Source organism: Helianthus annuus, chromosome 12 (assembly GCF_002127325.2).
Source record: "Helianthus annuus cultivar XRQ/B chromosome 12, HanXRQr2.0-SUNRISE, whole genome shotgun sequence".
Lineage (NCBI taxonomy): Eukaryota > Viridiplantae > Streptophyta > Magnoliopsida > Asterales > Asteraceae > Helianthus > Helianthus annuus.
In genome coordinates this window covers 21,024,432-21,043,930 of record NC_035444.2, presented here as the reverse complement: position 1 = coordinate 21,043,930, position 19,499 = coordinate 21,024,432, and the positions used below count along the sequence as shown (strand labels likewise).

The window sequence follows — 19,499 nt, the reverse complement described above, 5'->3', positions numbered from 1 at the left end:
GCCGTCGCCGACGGGCCTTGCATTTACCCGTAGCCCAAAAACCCGTAGACAGGAAATTAACCCGTCAGCACAAAAATGGTTTTTCCCTTGCCCGTCGGCGACGGCCCCCCACCCGTCGGCGACGCCCTCTAGAATCTGCAGTTTTCTGCAGATTCGTTTCGTCGTCCGTACGCACTAAAACGTGCGTATCTTTTGAACCGTTTACCCGTTTAACCTCCCGTTTCTTCCTACATGCTTGTAAATTCGCATTCTACCATGTGGACTTGAAATCCCATATCCGAATTAAGGAAATTCTTAACTTGTGAACTATCGACTTATTATTCATTTATGACTTGTTTGACCCGTTCATATTTTCTTCAGCAACACATTCGATTTAGCCCAGAACTTACAAGAACATTATAGCTATAAAACCTTTACATTATCCGCACTTCCACTCGCCCATTAACGTGCTTATGCCCAATCCTACCCGTCACCCGGTTACCATTCCGTAGACACTTCTTATTCTTCGTTTCATTATAACATCAAGACCTCATTTTTGACCCATTACATCTACTTAGCAAAATCGTTGGTTTCATACCACCCATCCATTATTTGTCTCAACCATTATGCTAATTAACTAGAACGTAACCTTACTTAACAAATTAAGAAGTGATTCCGGAAATCACTTACCTTGTGCATCCGTGTTCGTAGCCGCTTCCTTGCCTCATCTTGACCCGTTAGCCTTCCATGCTTGAGTACGTGTTAATGTAGTTCCTATCCTTTCATGTCACCACATCCATATTCTTTGTTAGCATACAAACTCATACATATCATCCATCATTTCTAATTCATACCTTACATTAGACTTTCATTAATCAAATTTTTAACAACATAAGGCATAGATCCACAATCACATCTTTTCAAGCTCATATAATTCTACATGTCATCATACACAACACATAATGATATAACATGTACCGTATGAGTTCTCAAGTCTTATATTCGTGTTAGGAAGCCTACCATACTATTCTCACATTCATTGACTTTCTAGAAAGTCAACTATTAAACGTGCAAGTTCTCATCCTTATAACGATACGGTTACGTTGATAAAGTTAACCATACTAATAACACTATATGCATTTCATACTCATGTTCTAGGACACACGTACGCGCATATAATTACTTACACACACATATATGTAATACATTTCATTCATACTAGCATTTTCATGTCTCTACAACTAACACTATAACACATATTAGCTAAACCAATATCGTTCCAATATTACTCCTTTATACAAATCTCATATGCTTCACATTTAGTGTACATTTACTCCATGATTTCAATTAAGAAATTATTCAAACATATGATGAACATCATACCACTTCAGCCTAGAGTACAACCTTCTAATGCACACCTTTTTACCAAATCATATAACCAACCAAAAATCATACATGTATTTCATCTAAAATATATTTCTCATGTTCAATTATAACCAATTACATGACATCCAAATATTATACATTTTCATCCATTACATGCATTCAATCTCATCTAGAAATCTCACCTAGACATTTCATCAAACACTTGGAGTGCATACCACTATCTAAGCATAATGTACAAGTATTTCATGCCTCACTTCCAACTTCATGATTTCATTCATCAACACCACTAAACATCAAGTAACTCATATCATGCTCAATTTATCTAACAAGAATTCATCATATACCACATCATACATCAAAATTACACAAGAATTGAACATGGATAATTCATTCATATCACTATCCTTACCACTACAAGTGGGTTTTATGTCAAAGCATCAAATGACATCAAAATCTTGTATAATTCATGTTCTATATGATGCTTATAACATATATTCAGACCCAATTCATACTAATTCGTGACTCCATCATAACCCACTTCATACGAAATTACCAAATCATAAATTACAACTTACCAAGTGATTTATAGGGCTAGATGATCATGAATTCATGTACATGCATTAGATCCGAGCTGAATTTCCCTCTCAATTTGATGATTTTCTTGAATTAGGGTTTCACCCCTTTCTTCCTCTTCTCCTGATCGATCTCACGCACACACACTCCTTGTTTGTGTGTGTGTGTGATTTTTGTTTTAATTAAATTAAATTTCACATTTGGCAATTCTAGTCCCTCAAGTTTGTCACACCATCATAGTTGCCACAAGTTTCATTCCTTTACTTATTTTGTTAGGCTTTTAACTAAGTTTAATAACCTAGTTATTGTATTTCATTTAATTAACATGGCAACGTACCTACGTATTAATAATACGAGTTTTGGGGTGTTACACTTTTCCACGAAAGTCTGCTGATATGGCTAAAACACTTATATATAGGAAGTACCAGCGGCGTATCCACCATGTTTTAACCCTATTAGTTTCGTCTCGTGGGGCGAGGTCATGTGTGCTAACATAACACAGATATCATAGATAACAGTAAGCGATAGCGATAGCGATTCACGTTAAGCAATACATGATGGGCGATAGAATAATACACGCGATAAGCGATATCGCGATACACATAATAAGCGATTGAGCGAAGACACAATAAGCGATGGGGATTGCGAGATAGATTCCAGCGATAATGCGATTGCGAGCGTGTTGACTTACGAAAAGTCCAGCGATTACACGCTTTGAGTTGCGATTGAGATTGTTACACCTTGCGATGTAGTTTTAGTGCGTCGAAAATAGATTTAATAGTATACTTGGTCTAATAACGTTCAACTTGCATGGCACTTTCTTCACAAGACATTGGTTGGCATGGCGAAGCACTTATATATAGGAAGTACCAGCGGCGTGTCCACCATGCTTCCACCACACGCCTCTGCCCCGTGAATAAGTGTCACACTGTGTCGACATGGTCAAGACGCTTATATATGGGAAGTACCAGCGGCGTATCCACCACGCTTGACCATGCTTTTAACGTTATGGCATCATTGAAACTCATTATGATCTCCGTGCACTGATCACAGTAATCCCGTGTGCACCCGTGATTAATTTGATCCTTGCACATTTATCGTACTTCATCTCAAGAACGTGTAGTAGGGGGGAAACACATTATATAGTACATAGTGCTAGTATTTAGTCCGTGCGCGAATGCGAGGGAGAGCGAGAGATAAATAGAGTCCACATTGCGTCAAATATAACAAGCTCAACATATAAAGGAAATTAACGATGAAAATCGTATCATTACAACAACATTGTAAGCATAATTAATGTTGTTGTGGGGGGCCTCTGCGGAGACTGCGATTGTTGCTGAAATTCCTCAAGTCTGCGGCCCCGTGCGACAGTGCTGGGTAAGATGCCCATACCAGTTGCAATTTGCGCAATAGCGACAGTTATCTTCTGGCGGGTGATGATAGTACACATGAGACACAGGGGATGAGTTCCGTTGTAGTCGCGCTTTGAGTGAACTGGAATTGCTTGGAGAGGTTCTGGTTGCGATAACTCAGTTGTTGAAGAGTTTGTGCTCATGGTCTTTCGTTTGCGGCTGGACTGAGCTTCGTGAGGCGATGCGTTGTCATCGGAAGATTCGTCTAAGGACTCACTTGAAGAATCGTCGGTAGAATCGTCTGGAGAATCGATGACGATTGCTTGATTAGCTTGTTTGACAGGATTCTTGTAGAAAAATCCGTCCAAGACTCGTTTGTCATTGATTTCGGCGGCTAAGCGGTAGGTTTCTTTGATGGTAGAAGGTCTTGCAGCTTCGACAAAATCGCCCACACATTCAGGCAAGCCGCGAATGTACTTCGTGATGGCTTTTTCTGAAGTGTTGACTTGACTTGGGCAGATTATGCTAAGTTGTTTGAACCTTGCAGTGTAGCCAGTATTGTCACCTTCGACTTGCTTGATTTCCCAAAATTCGTCTTCTAGCTTCTGGACTTCGTGGGGAGGGCAGTACACTTTCTTCATGAGCTCTTTCAGCTCATCCCAGAGAGAGAGCGTAAGCTGCGGAGATCCCACGTTTGTTACGTTCGGCAGTCCACCAGTCGAGTGCTCGCGATTGAAATACTCTGGTTGCGCAAGTAGTATGGAAACTATCAGGACACCCACTCTGACGAAGGGTAACTTCGTTAGAATCGAACCACTGGAGTAGTTGGGACACACCTCCTTCACCCGTGAACTCGATCGGGTCACAGGCTTTGAAGTGTTTGTAGAGGAAGATAGATTGCGGCGCTTCCGTCTTAGAGTCTTCTGAGGTTCGAGAGTTGCTGAGAGAGTGCACTTGAGAAACAATTTGAGGAATGACCTTGGCCACTTCTTTGGCCACAAGCGAGGCTATCCTCTTTTTGGCCCTTCGTTTGGCTCTTCTGCTAACTGTTTGTCTTGAGGTAGAGTCGTTGGAAAACATCTAGACAGAGAGAGATTTGGAGTGAGATTCGATCATAATGATTTTTGAGTTTTGCGATGCGATTGAGCGCGTTCAAAACTTGTTGCGAGTAGTATAATAGATTTCACATAGGAGTTACATAGGATACAGAAGATTCCTAAATAGATTTCACATAGGAGTCACATAGGATACACAAGATTCTTAGTTACATATGTGTTAGGACTTATACAAATGTAATTTGTGTAACATACATGCATACAAGACAGATACTACCAGCTAAGTCTCTCGAGCTGCGATTGCGATTGCTATTTATCCTAACTAGACCCCGTCGGGTTCTATAGTACTATACTAGTTAAGGCGGGACCTTGCGAGTATAAGTCCTATCACGTGTAAATATGCATAACAGTTATTCGCAAGTGATAAACAGTTTGATTGAATAATTCGTTTGATAAGTTTGATTTGATAGAAACGTATGTTACACCCAAAATGCGATAAAAAGGGGTTCGAGTATACTCACAGTCGGTGTTCGGCAAGTAAACACAACTTGGTTAGATTGAAGGGAGCGCGTCTGAGATTAGCCTGATCACATATCGATAGCGTAATCGTTGAACGGTGCGTTAAACGTTGGGAAGTGACTGAGTGTCGAATGGCAATCCGATCGGATGGCAATCCGATCGGATGGCCGGTCGATCGGATGGCAATCCGTTCGGATGGTCATCCGATCGGGTGACCATTCGATTGGGTTGTCATCTCGTTTGGTAAGGATGTGTTTGTGTATGATGGTTTTGAAGTACATCAACAAATTACAACATTTTATAAATACAAACACATTACTTTATGCAAAAGAAACTTTCTCACCATCCAACATCGACAGGCAAATTCATGTATTCTTGAACAAACCCCTCAGCAACCTCAAGTGCCAATTCACCATGCAAAGCCTTGCAGTAATTATACAACACAGTGTTCGCAGCAGTAATCCGAAGCATAAATATCATTAGAAAGACCGAACCAAGCATCGTAATAAATACTAGCGGACCGAACGCCCAACTTCTATAGAAATTTTCAGAACACATCCCCACTAAGAGCACACCACAAACACCAAAATACAACATCACCAACAACGAAACTGATCGCATCCCCTTAACCAAATACGAGCTCCTTATCAAAGCCACAAATCCCCATCTCGATTCGACCACAACCACCACAAAAGCCAACGACCATTCCACGTAGAAATATATAACAATCGTGATTAGAATCGCTTCCATGATGGCCGAAAACCACATGAAGTAAACCGAGTTGTAATCAGTTAAAACAATCCCTAAGTTATTCATGAACATAAGAACTGATCCAACGAACATGAGGAAGGTTAACGAGGTAATAAGTATAAGAACATAAGCTACAACCGCGGTAGAAGCAAGCGGGAAGAAGGAGAAGGTTAGGGACTTGAGGGAGTTTAAGAAGTTGACGGGCTTACCGAAGAAAGCATGGTGTGTGCTGTAGGTGATGGTGCCGATGGCGCATAGGGCGAGGACGTAGACGTTTAGGGTGTAGACGAGATAAGCAATTAGATGATCGTAGGTGAAGGGGTGGTTGGGGAGGTGGATGAGGGTGGGGCTGATGATGAGATGGAAAGAAAGTGGGAGGAAGAAGAGGAGAGATAAGGAGACAAAGTGCCAGTATCTAGTATCTGGCTAAGATGATCCTCTTTGAGACGGAGAGGACGCCTCTTAAGTTGAGGGTGTGCACCTGTGTTAATTCCATGGTGGCTGCTGCAGATCACGGTGGTGGTGGCGACAGGATCTATATGTAGTCTTCATGTGTGTGTTTTATAGGGCAGGTTTATCCTATGACTATCTGCCATGTTGAATCTTGAGAATGTGAACCAAATAGTGATGGAATTGGTCTCTCTAGGTGGGTCAGGTTTGTTTAGAATACTCTTTAATTTTTATTCAAATGGGAGAAGTCAACTGAGAAAATTATGCATTTGAATATTCAAATTACATCGCAATTATTAATGGCTACTGATAAAATTATACAATTGAATATTCAAGTTTTATCGCAATTTAGAGGAGCTGGAATTTGCTATCTCATAGAAGTTGTTGAATAAAATTGGTTCATGCTATTCCCACATTCCAAACGGACATTTGACGAATTCCAAACGGTCTTTGATGAATTCTTAAGTGATTGTTTAAAGATTGGTGTGACTATGACACAAGCCGTAACTTTCAAATAGATATTCGATAAATTCTCAAACAACTATTTAAAGATAGGGGTGGTAGCTGTGTATGACGCAAGCCCTAAGTGTTAGACGGTTGTTTGGTGTAACCTTAAACAACTGTTTGAAAAACAATACGGGTATGACATGCCCCGTAAAATTTTACCACAAAACATGTAATTACCTATATATTAGTTTGCAAAAAAAGAAAAAGAAAAAAGAAAAATCTCCCCTTACACAAACACTATTCATAATTTTGTTTGGAGTAAACTGCTAAAATCGTCCCTGTGGTTTGACTCAAATTGCTAGATCAGTCCAAAATCAACTTTTTTTGCTAAAACAGTCCCTGAGCCTAGTTTCTGTTGGTATTTCAGTCCAATAAATTAACACCGTTAGAACCTCCGTTAATGAATGGGTAAAACTGCTAAATTCGTCCCTTAGATTTGATTCAAGTTGCTAGATTAGTCCAAAATCAAGTTTTTTGAATTTGTTAATTATAAACTTATTTAGGTATATAATTTTTCTAGACTTGCATTAATTTTTTGAATTTGTTAATTATAAACTTATATAGATTATAAACTTATTTAGGTATATAATTTTTCTAGACTTGCATTAATTTTTTGAATTTGTTAATTATAAACTTATTTAGATTATAAAGTTATTTAGGTATATAAATCATTAATATCACAAGAGAAAAAATCCTTTTGTTAGTTATTTTGAAAAATTATTTGTTAGTTATTTTGATTATTATTATTATTATTATTATCATTAAATGTTTACTAATTATATACTTAAGTATTTAAATAAGATAATACTTAATTTAATTTAAATAAAATTAGTTTTAAAAATATAAATGTAACTTTTTTGAAGAGCGTAATTTAACCGGCTCAGCCTTAAATACTGATTTTATTTTGATGTTGTTGTTGTTGTTGTTACCATGTAAATATTTAGTATTTATTTAAGGATTTAAATAAGACAACAGTTAATTTAAACAATATTTAGTTATGAAAAATACAAACATTATATGTAAATTTAAATATTAAGAAATTAACATAATTTTTATTTGTTTTTATTTAAATCGTAATATTTAATGTTTAATATTTATCAATTATTTTAATTTAATATTTGTATTATAAAGTTCTTTTATTCATTTTTTCTACTTAATTAAGTGGTTTCTTATTTAATAATACTTATCATTCAGGTGAGGTCGGACAACATGTCGTGCCAGAACAAGTCTCATAAAAAGGATTATTTTGGTTTGAGTCAAAACGGGTTCGGGTCAAACCAGTGTTTAAGACAGGTCAAATAAAATTGCGCTCTCCAAAAGAGCTACATTCTGTTTATATTTTTATAACTAAACACAAATTTAAATTATATATTTAGGTAGACTTGTAATTTATCTTAAATTTTAAGACATTTAAGAAAATATATAATGCATTTGGTACAAGTATTGATGCATTAAGAACCTGTCATTTACCATTTTTTTTTCTCTTGTGATATTAATGATTTATTCAACGAACATAAATATAACTGGACCTGCCTTAAATAAGTTTATAATCTTGTGATATTAATGATTTATATACCTAAATAAGTTTATAATCTACATAAGTTTATAATTAACAAATTCAAAAAATTAATGCAAGTCTAGAAAAATTATATACCTAAATAAGTTTATAATCTACATAAGTTTATAATTAACAAATTCAAAAAATTAATGCAAGTCTAGAAAAATTATATACCTAAATAAGTTTATAATTAACAAATTCAAAAAACTTGATTTTGGACTGATCTAGCAACTTGAATCAAACCTCAGGGACGAATTTAGCAGTTTTACCCATTCATTAACGGAGGTTCTAACGGTGTTAATTTATTGGACTGAAATAACAACAGAAACTAGGCTCAGGGACTGTTTTAGCAAAAAAAAGTTGATTTTGGACTAATCTAGCAATTTGAGTCAAACCCCAGGGATGATTTTAGCAGTTTACTCTTTTGTTTGACTTTGTTTTTAGAGTAAACTGCCATTTTGGTCCCTGTGGTTTGGTCATTTTTGTCACTTTAGTCCAAAACTCAAACTTTTTGCATTTGGGTCCCTGTGGTTTCAGTTTTATTGCCATTTTAGTCCAAAAATAAATCAGGTCATATTTGCCTTATAAAATCCTGCAATTTTGTCATTTTCCTCAGGGGTAAATCAGGTCATATTTATCTTATAAAATATGGTATTTATTTATAAAAAAGAAATGATCATTTTGCACCTGCGGAAAATGACAAAATAGCAGGATTTTATAAGACAAATATGACCTGATTTCATTTTTGGACCAAAATGGCAATAAAACTGAAACCACAGGGACCCAGATGCAAAAAGTTTGAGTTTTGGACTAAAGTGGCAAAAGTGACCAAACCACAGGGACCAAAATAGCAGTTTACTCTTGTTTTTACTTTTTAACTTTTATTTACTTTTAACCTTTTTGCTTTTCATATCTTATACGCTTTTAGTCCTAATAGATTTCATCTTTTACACTTTTAACCTCATAATTTTCATCTTTTACATATTTATCATAAATATTTTCTATTTTTAATCACAACATTTTTTTCACTTTTAACTTTGGTCCCTATACTTTACCTCTTTTACAAATTTATCGTTTTACGATTCGTTTCTAATTTTGTGAGTTAACAAGCTGCAAACGCGCGCATATGATTTAACGTTCTTACGTATATTTTTATTGTTTAACATCTCTGTCGAAACTCACGAGTCCTAAGCCGAATTAATCATTCTTTTCCGTGTTTTACTTTTTCGGTCTATATTTTGCAAGGTAATACGCTGTAACGTGTATGCGTGATTGATGATTTGTCATTTTTACGTTTACTTTTTATTCGGCTTAACGGTTCCACCGCAAAGCGAGAATCCTATATACTAGTATTATATTAATTATAAAGTACCATTTTGCAATCCATGTGAAACAAATGTCTAACATGATCATTTAATTAAACGGTGAACATAAAAATTTGGATGAACATATATATCGGCCATCTCAATTTGGGAGTGTTTGGGATACTTTATATCAAAAGTTAATAAATGCTATTTACAATTGATTTGATACATCTGTATACACTTCAAGTATTTGATATTCTTAATCATATTACTTAAAGTTGAAATAAGGAATGCCATAAAATATTCAGTTTATGGGTTAAACTTGTGAGCCTAAACTTGTATGCTACTTGTTTAAAAGCAAATTCTTTCTTGTAAGTCAAAAATAAAGCAAACATTTTCTCGTTGGAGTGGTTGGTGTATCAATCTTTCCCTAACATAATTTATCGCCAAAAAAATTGTATAAATATGATAATGTGTTAGAAAGTATTTCAAATTTCGTTTTTATTGATTCAAAGGTGTCGATAGAACACTTATGACCTGACAATGTTTATAAAAAAAAAAGCTTCAGAAACAATCATTTAAAAATGAATATGTTTCCATTTTTGCATGACAAAGTTGTTGATATTAATGTTTAATATTTACGAAGATATAGTGGTTAAAAAAATCGCCGTTGCCGGGGATCGAACCCGGGTCACCCGCGTGACAGGCGGGAATACTTACCACTATACTACAACGACTTAACTGTTGATATAAGTTACAAAGTATTTGATTTAATCATTGAAATTAAGAAAAAATATAACTAGTTAACTTGTAATATATAGTGTGTTGGAAACTTCTGGTTTTTGTAGTAGAGAACAAGGAGGAGTATTAGTGATTAGGAAGGTATAAATATGCTGCTATCAATTATTATCACTTATCAGGTTGTAATAATTAATTTGAATTATTGGACCAAAATTAATTTATATTTTGAAGTATATAAGGTTGACTGATATTTCTCATATATTGAAATAAATATTTTTTGGCATCATTATTACATTGGTTTTGTTATATAGAGGTGGATTCAAGTACCAAGTGATATCTCCATGTGAAGAGTACGAAGTATTTAGGAGTTACAACGTGACACATGTATTTTAGGACAAGGATATATATGTGCGGCGTGCCTGTTAAATAAAGGGTCTGTTAAAAACACGTCATTATAATCAGCTAAGACTTCATTTAGGTGGCAGACGTCGAAAAACTAAATTTAAAACACCATTGTACGCGATAAACATTGCTCTAAATGATTTAAATGCACCATTGTAACTAGTTTAAACTCATTATTAGTACATATTTTAGCGACTCACACCCCTTTTATTGGCTTAGGTGAACCTAATAATGGAAAAGATTGGTAGTTTCCTGTCAAATATGCTACAAAAAGGTTACAAGATGGCTACTGAATATATTAAAATCATATCTTTAGCATATAAAAATCAATAAATCAAGAAATATAAATAATACAATGTTGAATAATATGAGTATAACGCATGAAAGATGGTATCTAGACCCTTAATTAGTTTGATCCTCTAAAGAACACATCTAGTGAATCAAGATCAAAAGAACTCCAAAGATAAGCTTCATCACCTTCCTTGCTACTCGAAGACGAAAATGATTCCATACTAGTGAAACTATGCCCATTCTCGGATTTCTCTTCTACTACGTTACCTAAATCATTATCTACGTTATGATTCGGACCAAGCGTTGATAACTTTTCATGCTTTCGGTTCTCCGTCATCTTCAAACATTCAGATATCCCGTTAAATGCGTAAAGAGAAGCCGAAACATTCCTTTCGAACTTCATTCTCTTCATGGCTTCACTAAGCATGGATGGGTCCTCAATGTAGTTTTCTTTGGTTATCTCATCTGCAATCTCAAATAGAGAATAGTTGATGGATGAGTCAACAACATTGTCAACACATAATAAATCGGTCAAACCCAAGTCAATCTCTTTGTTTTCCTCCACTTTAGGCTCATCTCCAACTAAATAATTCTCACCTAAAACATCATTTCTTGAACAATATTCAGAACTTGCACTAAAACTATCACTAGCATCTGGGATGTCAAAGATTTGGTTAAAGTCAGAATCTTGAAAATGGGTTGACTCTTGAAGTCTATGATTTTGTAAAGAATGTGAAGAGGCCATTGAAGTGTTAAAAGCACCAATATTTTCAAGACTGCCACCATTCTTTGCTTTAAGTCTTTGAAGCAGAAGATTAGTGATTTTGGAAGAAAGAGCAGGAGATTTGTTAGACGGATTACACGGCCAAAAATTGGTTCGAGTGTTTGATCCGCGAAGCAAACACGCCGCTTCATCATAAGCTCTAGCAGCCTCCTCAGCGGTATCAAACGTCCCTAACCATACTCTTATTTGTTGTATGGTGTCTTTAATCTCGGCCACCCATCTTCCTGAGGGCCGTTAGCGTACACCAATGAAGCGTTTTCGTGCACGTATGGGGCCTCCGACCAGTGGCCCGCCACCGTTGTTTGACTGATCCCAATTGGCTTCAGTGTTGCTACTATTTTCCATATCTTCTCCCTCAGCATCCTTCCTTTTCCTCATCATTTTCATTGTTAAAACAATAAGATCTAGTGGTTTTTTTTCTTTTTGGTTTTGGTAGGTAATAAACTTAAGTCTAATGTGTTTGTGTATATATATGTGTTGAGTAGAAGTAAAGAGTTATGAGTTATAAACAGATGTATTCTAAGGATCGTCAGCATAGCATTTGTTGGAATATATGTGTCTAATGTAGTAGTGCTGATATGCTGATCTGATATATATAATCCGTACGGTACTACTTTACAATGGTTTTGACCTAGTCAGATATTTATGAACTAAGGCGGTTAACTAAAGTTACCTTGTATCGATATACCATCCCCAACAATGAACATCAGGGCACATATCACCTTTCATATCATTCGGGCCATATAAAAAAGCAAGAAAAAGTGATATGGGGGCGTGTCGGTCATATAACTTGTCACGTTAGTCATTTCTTGTCACGCCATACATATACACGGCCCGTACGATGCATGCAAAACCCTTATACAGCTTTTAATTGAGGGCAAAATCGTAAATTTAAGCAAGGGACAAAAGCAATATTTTATTTTGAATCAAGGGAGAAATCGTAATTTTACACCTGGGATAAAATTGTAATTTGGCATCGCCTAAAGATAACTATTATACGAAAAAAGAAAAAAAAAACAAAAAATCAAAGTGGCCGCCCAAAAGGGCCAACCACTTAACACTCCTGTTACTTGATGACGTAATCAAGTTGTTTTTGTATATGTTGAGAATAAAAGAAACCATTTTAGGAACACTTGTCATCATATTAAGCCATGTTTTATAGATAAGTACTATTTTAGTTTAATCTTTTATAATTAATTATAGACAATCCTCCTACTAAATATTATTTAGTTTAATTTCTTATGGATAATTATTATTTAGTTTAATCTCCTTCTCATTTATAATATTATTTATTTAACTAATAGAGTAAATTACGATTTTGCCCCCCTGTGGTTATATCACATTTACTCTTTTAACCCAAAAAGAATTTTTAACATCTGAGCTTTCAACGTCTTTTTTCTAATCTTTTTGGCCTCTAACGTCTTTTTTTCTAACCCTTTTGGCCCCTTACATTTAATGGATGGGGTTAGTGTTAGGGGGCTAAAAGGGTTAGAAAAAAAGACGTTGGGGCTCAGATGTTAAAAAAAATTAGCTAAAAGGGTAAAAGTGATATAACCTCTATACGATTGGTTCTTGCAAGGTTAGTGATCAAAGGATTTAGACAAAAGGAGGGTCTAGATTATTTTGATACTTACTCGCTTGTTACGCGAATAACCTCTATACGATTGGTTCTTGCAATTGCGGCTCTAAGAAATTTGGAAGTTCACCAAATGGATGTAAAGACCGCATTTCTAAATGGCGATTTAGAAGAAGAAAATTACATGGAACAACCCGAGGGTTTTTCCGCCTCAGGTAACGAAGGCAAAGTATGTAAATTTGTCAAGTCTTTGTATGGCTTGAAGCAAACTCCAAAACAATGGCACCAAAAGTTTGATCATGTCATGATTGACAATGGTTTCAAAATAAATGAGTGCGACAAGTGTGTTTATTTTAAAGACACACCAAGAGGTTATGTAATTTTATGTCTTTATGTAGATGATATACTTATCATTGGGAGTGATGATAACATGATCAACTCAACGAAAGACATGTTGAAATCAAGGTTTGACATGAAAGACATGGGTCTCGCGGATGTGATTCTTTGAGTAAAAATCACTAGAACCCAAAATGGTCTTGTGTTGAGTCAATCTCACTACGTGGACAAGATCCTTGGGAAATTCAATTCAGACGATACAAGTATAGCTCGCACTCCAATTGATAATACCCAACGCTAAGGAAGAATAGAGGCGAGAGTGTTTCTCAGTTAGAATACTCAAGGATCATTGGTAGTCTCATATATCTAATGACATGTACTAGACCCGACTTAGCATGTGCTGTGAGCAGGCTAAGTAGATACACCAGTAATCCGAGCGAGTATCATTGGAAAGCTATCACGAGGGTGCTTAGATACATAAGATACACAAGAGACTATGGACTACATTATACCCGTGATCCAGCAGTGATCGAAGGATACACTGACGCGAATTGGATATCGGATATAAAGGATCACAGATCCACAAGTGGTTACGTGTTTACACTTGCTGGTGCAGCTATAGCTTGGAAGTCTTCCAAGCAAACGGTTATAGCTAGATCCACGATGGAATCCGAATTCGTCGCTTTAGATAAAAGCGGGGAAGAGGCGGAGTGGCTATGTCAATTTGTGGAACATATTCCAAGATGGCCAAAGTCGTTGACGGCGATTTGCATACATCGTGACAATCAATCAGCGCTTGTTAGAGCATAAAGCGCGATGTACAATGGCAGATCAAGGCACATTCGACGTAGACACAACACGGTACGACAACTTATCTCAACGGGTGTGATCTCAGTTGACTATGTTAGGTCAAAGGAGAACATTGGGGACCCGTTAACAAAAGGCTTAAGCACAGACAAGGTGTATAGGTTGTCAAGAGGAATGGGACTAAAGCCCATAGATGAAGGGAATATGAGGGAAACCTAACCTAGTTGACTCGAGATCCCAAGATCTAGGTTCAATAGGCAAAAATAATCATAAACCCAAAGAGAGTCACTGTGGGGGGTGCCCCAAATTCTTAAAGGGAGTTATATACTTCCTAGTCCATTCCAATCAGTGGCATTAAGGAAGGTTAAGCATGTTGAGGTTAAGGATTTTGAGGAAATCCAAATTAACCATTATGCTTTTAATAATTCAGAGGAATCACGTATGTTAGAGAGAAGTGAGGTCGCTTCGAATGGATTTGTGGGGAGGCGCAAATCCTAGAGCTCTCGCAGAACCAGGAACGTGTTCCATGACCATAAACGGACACAACCATGAGGACTTGACTCGACTATGGAGAGTATTGTGTGAATGTATATTGTCGCCTACATAAATGGGGGATTGTTCAAAGACACCGCGTCTACAAGACCCTAGGAGGCTAAGTATGCTTCACAAAAGTAAGTTCAAAGGTTACACCTACCTATCTTGCAATACTCAACTGTTGAACGTGTATCGTTGAAACTTGATAGATCGATTTCTATTCATGTGGGGGATTGTTGGAAATTTGTGGAAATAACATTTTTCAAAAATATAGGAAAATGATTTTTTTCCTATTTTGGACTAGAAATAAATATAATAAAATGAGTGGGTTTTATATATTTATTCGTAGGTTTGTGTTCTACGTTGGAAGGACTTCACAACGAACTAAACCACGTCCAAAACGGAGCTAAGATGAATGAGATATCGATGCTCAAAGTTTGGTGTTTGAAACTTGAATGCTGAAATAAGTGGGAAAGTGGCACCTTGTCCCACATCGGATGAGAGATGAAACTTAAAGGGGTATTTAAGTGGAAACTCTCCATCCTTATTGTTTCATGGAAGCACTCACTAGTGTACTCGCAAACCTAACTCGCACTCGCACACGCGCGCGTGGCGTGGGCGATGAGGCGCAATGTGGCGCTTTGATGGCGCACTTCGCATCGCCGCGAGCCGCCTTTGTATTTTTGACCGCGTGCGCGTGGTGAAGCACAAGGGTTGCAAGGACCAAGTGGTTGGTGATGTGGCATGCATGCGCATGACCCTGGTGGGTCCGCGCGTAGTGGCGCATGACGTGGCAGTCATGCGCGTACGCGCGCGAGTACACATGGCGTGATGGCGCGCATTGGGGCATGGAACATGGGCACTGAGGTGACGTGCGCGGCACACCAAAGTGAGCCAAAATGGCGCGACAGTGTGGCGTGCTCGTAGAGGCTTACAGGTGACGTGGCGCACGCGCGCAGGTGCGCATGGGACTGAGGCGCACGCGTGCATGGCAGTGAGCCAAATGGACGCACCAATGGAGGAAGATGCACCAGTAAGTGTACCTTTTCTTTTTCTTTGTACTGATAATGTGATTCTACTTACAATTCATTGCTGTAAATTCTGCATCTCATCCCAATGGTTCACTATTTTTTGACTAAATTATGTTATCGCCGTATAAATTATAATGTTAAACTTTGTTGCAGACGAAGAATGAGGAAGAGGAGTTCAACACTGGGCCTCTCTCTGTCTTAAAGATGAGTGTCAAAAACAATAGTCAGGTAACATTTGTTTTCTATAATACACGTGTTTACAGATATTTGCACACCAAATCAACTGAAACTGTAATCAGTTTGTAAATATATTTTGGCATTCATTGATGTTTATTGGGCATTGTCATTACTACTTTGTATTGGTTTGAATAGCCTGCGGTTGTTGACTTTATCCTTTTGATTGTAGATAACGTTTTTTTTCTGTTATTGTGTTGCCAATCCAGGTTCTTATTAATTAACTGCATGAACAGTAAAAAGCTCTTAGGTCGTGTTAGGGCCTTCGATCGACACTGCAACATGGTGCTGGAAAACATTAGGGAAATGTGGACTGAGGTTGCTTCTTCTCTCGAAATAACTTATCTAGCACTTTTTTTAATTCCATTTTCGAAATAACTTATTAGCAAGATGTTTCTTCGAGGTGACTCCGCTATCATTGTGCTTAGAAACCCCAAGTGAGAGGTATGTTTTCTTGTTACTTCAAGTTGGTAAAAATAAATAGCTAAATAGGTGATGGGTCAAATTACTTTAACCCTTGGAAAGTTGTCAAAGTGTATATAATATTTATATTATATAAAACTTCCAAAGTGGTTAAATTATTAGTAAAGTAATATAGTTTGTGGCATCATTTTTGACACACTTATTAATTTTAAAGCATGTTAAACTTTGGACAAAATTTGTTTAGGGTCACCACCTCAATGTGATCTGGCTCTGCCTGTTTCAACATGTACCCAATAGTAGGTACTTTAACCCAACAGTAAGTACGCTCTTTGAACCGGACTGTTTTGACCCATTACCAAACTTATTTGTCCTGCCAATTTGGTGAAGTACATATTTCACTTTTTATGCTTGTTTTGTACAAACAATTTAGTAAAAGCTACTGCTTAATTATTAAAAGCAGGAGCAAATTTGAAGTTGTTCCCTACTTACAAATTTGAAGTTGTTCCCTACTGCTTAACATTGACTTTCTGGCTTTTTTTTGTTAATGTTAAAGGACTGGGCCAAACCTGTTTTCAATTATACAAGTTCTGTGTGGGCCTTGGCTGTGAGTTCTACAAGCACTACTGTGCTTGTATGGATTGGGGAGGGAGTACACAATGAGCTTTTAGAAGTTTGGTCATACCTGTGGATTGGACTATAAGATGACATTGGGTTCAAGTGTTAGATGTCCAGCATGATGGAGGTGTAAGTATGGGCTCCAGAATGTGATGCATCATTGCATTGGGCTAGAGATGGATCACTTTGTATAAGGCATGGGCCGATTGATTCTTAAAACTCTAATATGCATCGTGGACTATGAGCTTGCTATTGGCCTTTACTCTTTCTAGGACGTTTGTTTTCAAAAGTTGTAAAAAGTATTAGGTGACTGAATATAATTGTAAATATATTACTACTTTAAATACCTTAGGTTGATGTTGGGTTTGGAGTTGCAGGGCAAAGGTGCATGGCTTTTAGGACCCCTTGTTTTTTTGTTAGTGATCCAAAATGATGGTATTTTGCTTTTTAACTTGGGAGTTTGTGGTCTGGTTTGAAACCTCCTAAATCGGTTAATGGTATGGTGTCATAGTTGTTATTTTAAAGTTTTTGGCATAAACCCGTCACACAACAAGCGCTAAAAACATAAGTACCCGCCGCAACGCGCGGGCATTCCTACTAGTAAATACTAAAACATGATTAATACGAAAAAAGGTAATAACATATGGGTAAAAATATAAAACCATGCATAAAATAATTAATTTGAGATCTTAGGTACGTGTTTATTTAATTTCAGACAAAGCATCTTAGTCTTTACAAGTAACTAGTAAAGTAACCCGCGCTTCGCTGCGGATTTTGCTATTTAGATATGATAAAAAGGCTATAGACCGTTTGTATGTTTCAATTGGTCTTTTATTACAACAAAATTAACAATAAGGTGGAATAAGCTATTGTGTTAGTGGATGGTGACTATCTTTTGCTGCACATTGCTATCATGTAACGTTAATAATGTGGGTGGCTTTATTATTCACATACCTCCTTTTCTGTTATTCAAATCTCTCAACCAAAATTGCAGGTACAAAATTAAAGCTAAATTATTAATATTTTTTTTTAATGATATCCATCTATAGTAAAAAATAATAATTGATTAATAAAGGACTTGAGTAAGACTGAGCATAAACTATCTAGTTATTTCAGAAGAAGCAGGGCTGGTTGTGAACACGCAACATCTTTTATGCCATCTTACATATTCCTATCTTCATTTTTATAATATATCAGTTCTTCATCCAAACAAAACATATATAGCATGCGTACACCGGGCGTTCCATACAACATTTCACAGCCAAATAGGCGGACGCTCATTCAAATCTATAGGTTATCTTTTAACACACTCAAACTGTGCAGGCGGGGCCGCCGCCCATTGGATGTACTGACCGGCTGGGAACGTGTTGAGGCCCAGAGACAATGATGGTGTTTGTAGTGGAAAGTTTGTTTTGTCTTTTGGACCACGAAGTGAGCGTGCCGCATTGTCGTAGGCCATGGCTGCTTCCTCGGACATGTCGAATGTGCCTAACCAGACGCGGGTTTTCCTCCAGGTTCACGGATCTCGGCTGCGTAACGTCCCCATGGCCGCTTCCGTACGCCCCTGTAGTTAGGGCTGAGCAGTATACGGTTCAGAACCGCTAGAACCGAGGAACCGAACCGGAACCGCAAGATCCAAACCGTATTTTTGGATATAGGGTCCGGTTCCAGTTCTTAAACTTGGGTAAAAACGGTTCCCGGTTCGGTTCCGGTTAAAACCACGGTTCTAGTTAAAGAACCGCTAGAACCAGTTGAGATTATAAATATTTAAAACCCTGTTTTATTAATGGGCTTTTCAACATCATACGACCATCCTGATTCTTATTCCCTCTTCTTATAACCATTCCACGATCTCATCTTTCATCTTCTAATTCTTCTCCATCTCTCAGCCCTAACCCTAATTGCTATCATACAAGTTCGTCTCCATCAACACATGACTTTTTTTATGATTGCATATATTTTCTTTCTAGATGTTTACTTTCTGATACATTTAGTTTTCTGTATGTGAAAATAAAAATTGAAAAAAATAATAAAATTAATGTTGATCGAATTGTAAATGTGTATAAATAGTGTAACCCTTGTTTCAATTGTCAACACGATGGATGTAATAGTTTTATATAGAGATTGTTTATGGCTTGAAATTTTTTATTGTTACTTTTATTTTGGTTGGTTTGAACTTTGAATGTTGCAACTTTTAGTTAATGTTTTAAATGGTTTGATTCATTTCTATTGAATTGTTAATTTTAGGATTTAATTGTCAATTAGTTCCGTGAGAACCGTTTACACGAGAAC

The 19,499-nt window shown here is 36.8% G+C and overlaps 2 protein-coding genes, 1 long non-coding RNA gene and 1 other non-coding gene across 4 annotated transcripts; 1 reads left to right on the top strand and 3 right to left on the bottom strand.

Annotated features, from left to right (window-relative positions):
* Positions 1 to 5,203: 5,203 nt before the first annotated feature.
* LOC110892548 lies at positions 5,204 to 5,614 on the bottom strand. The gene has a single exon (XM_022139704.2). It carries the CDS (start codon positions 5,612 to 5,614, stop codon positions 5,204 to 5,206), a length of 411 nt encoding a protein of 136 aa, XP_021995396.2.
* Positions 5,615 to 10,098: 4,484 nt separating this feature from the next.
* On the bottom strand, positions 10,099 to 10,170 carry TRNAD-GUC. Its single transcript has one exon. It is a non-coding gene; the product is annotated as a tRNA-Asp (tRNA).
* An 812-nt stretch (positions 10,171 to 10,982) lies between these two features.
* On the bottom strand, positions 10,983 to 12,038 carry LOC110892549 (ethylene-responsive transcription factor ERN1). Its single transcript, XM_022139705.1, has 2 exons — positions 11,918 to 12,038; positions 10,983 to 11,875 (listed from the first exon to the last, which is right to left on the bottom strand). The coding sequence occupies exons 1-2, from the start codon at positions 12,036 to 12,038 to the stop codon at positions 10,983 to 10,985; spliced, it is 1,014 nt and encodes a 337-aa protein (XP_021995397.1).
* A 4,383-nt stretch (positions 12,039 to 16,421) lies between these two features.
* On the top strand, positions 16,422 to 17,581 carry LOC110896457. The gene is made up of 3 exons (XR_002567925.2): positions 16,422 to 16,613; positions 16,837 to 16,908; positions 17,311 to 17,581. It is a non-coding gene; the product is annotated as an uncharacterized LOC110896457 (long non-coding RNA).
* Positions 17,582 to 19,499: the final 1,918 nt, after the last annotated feature.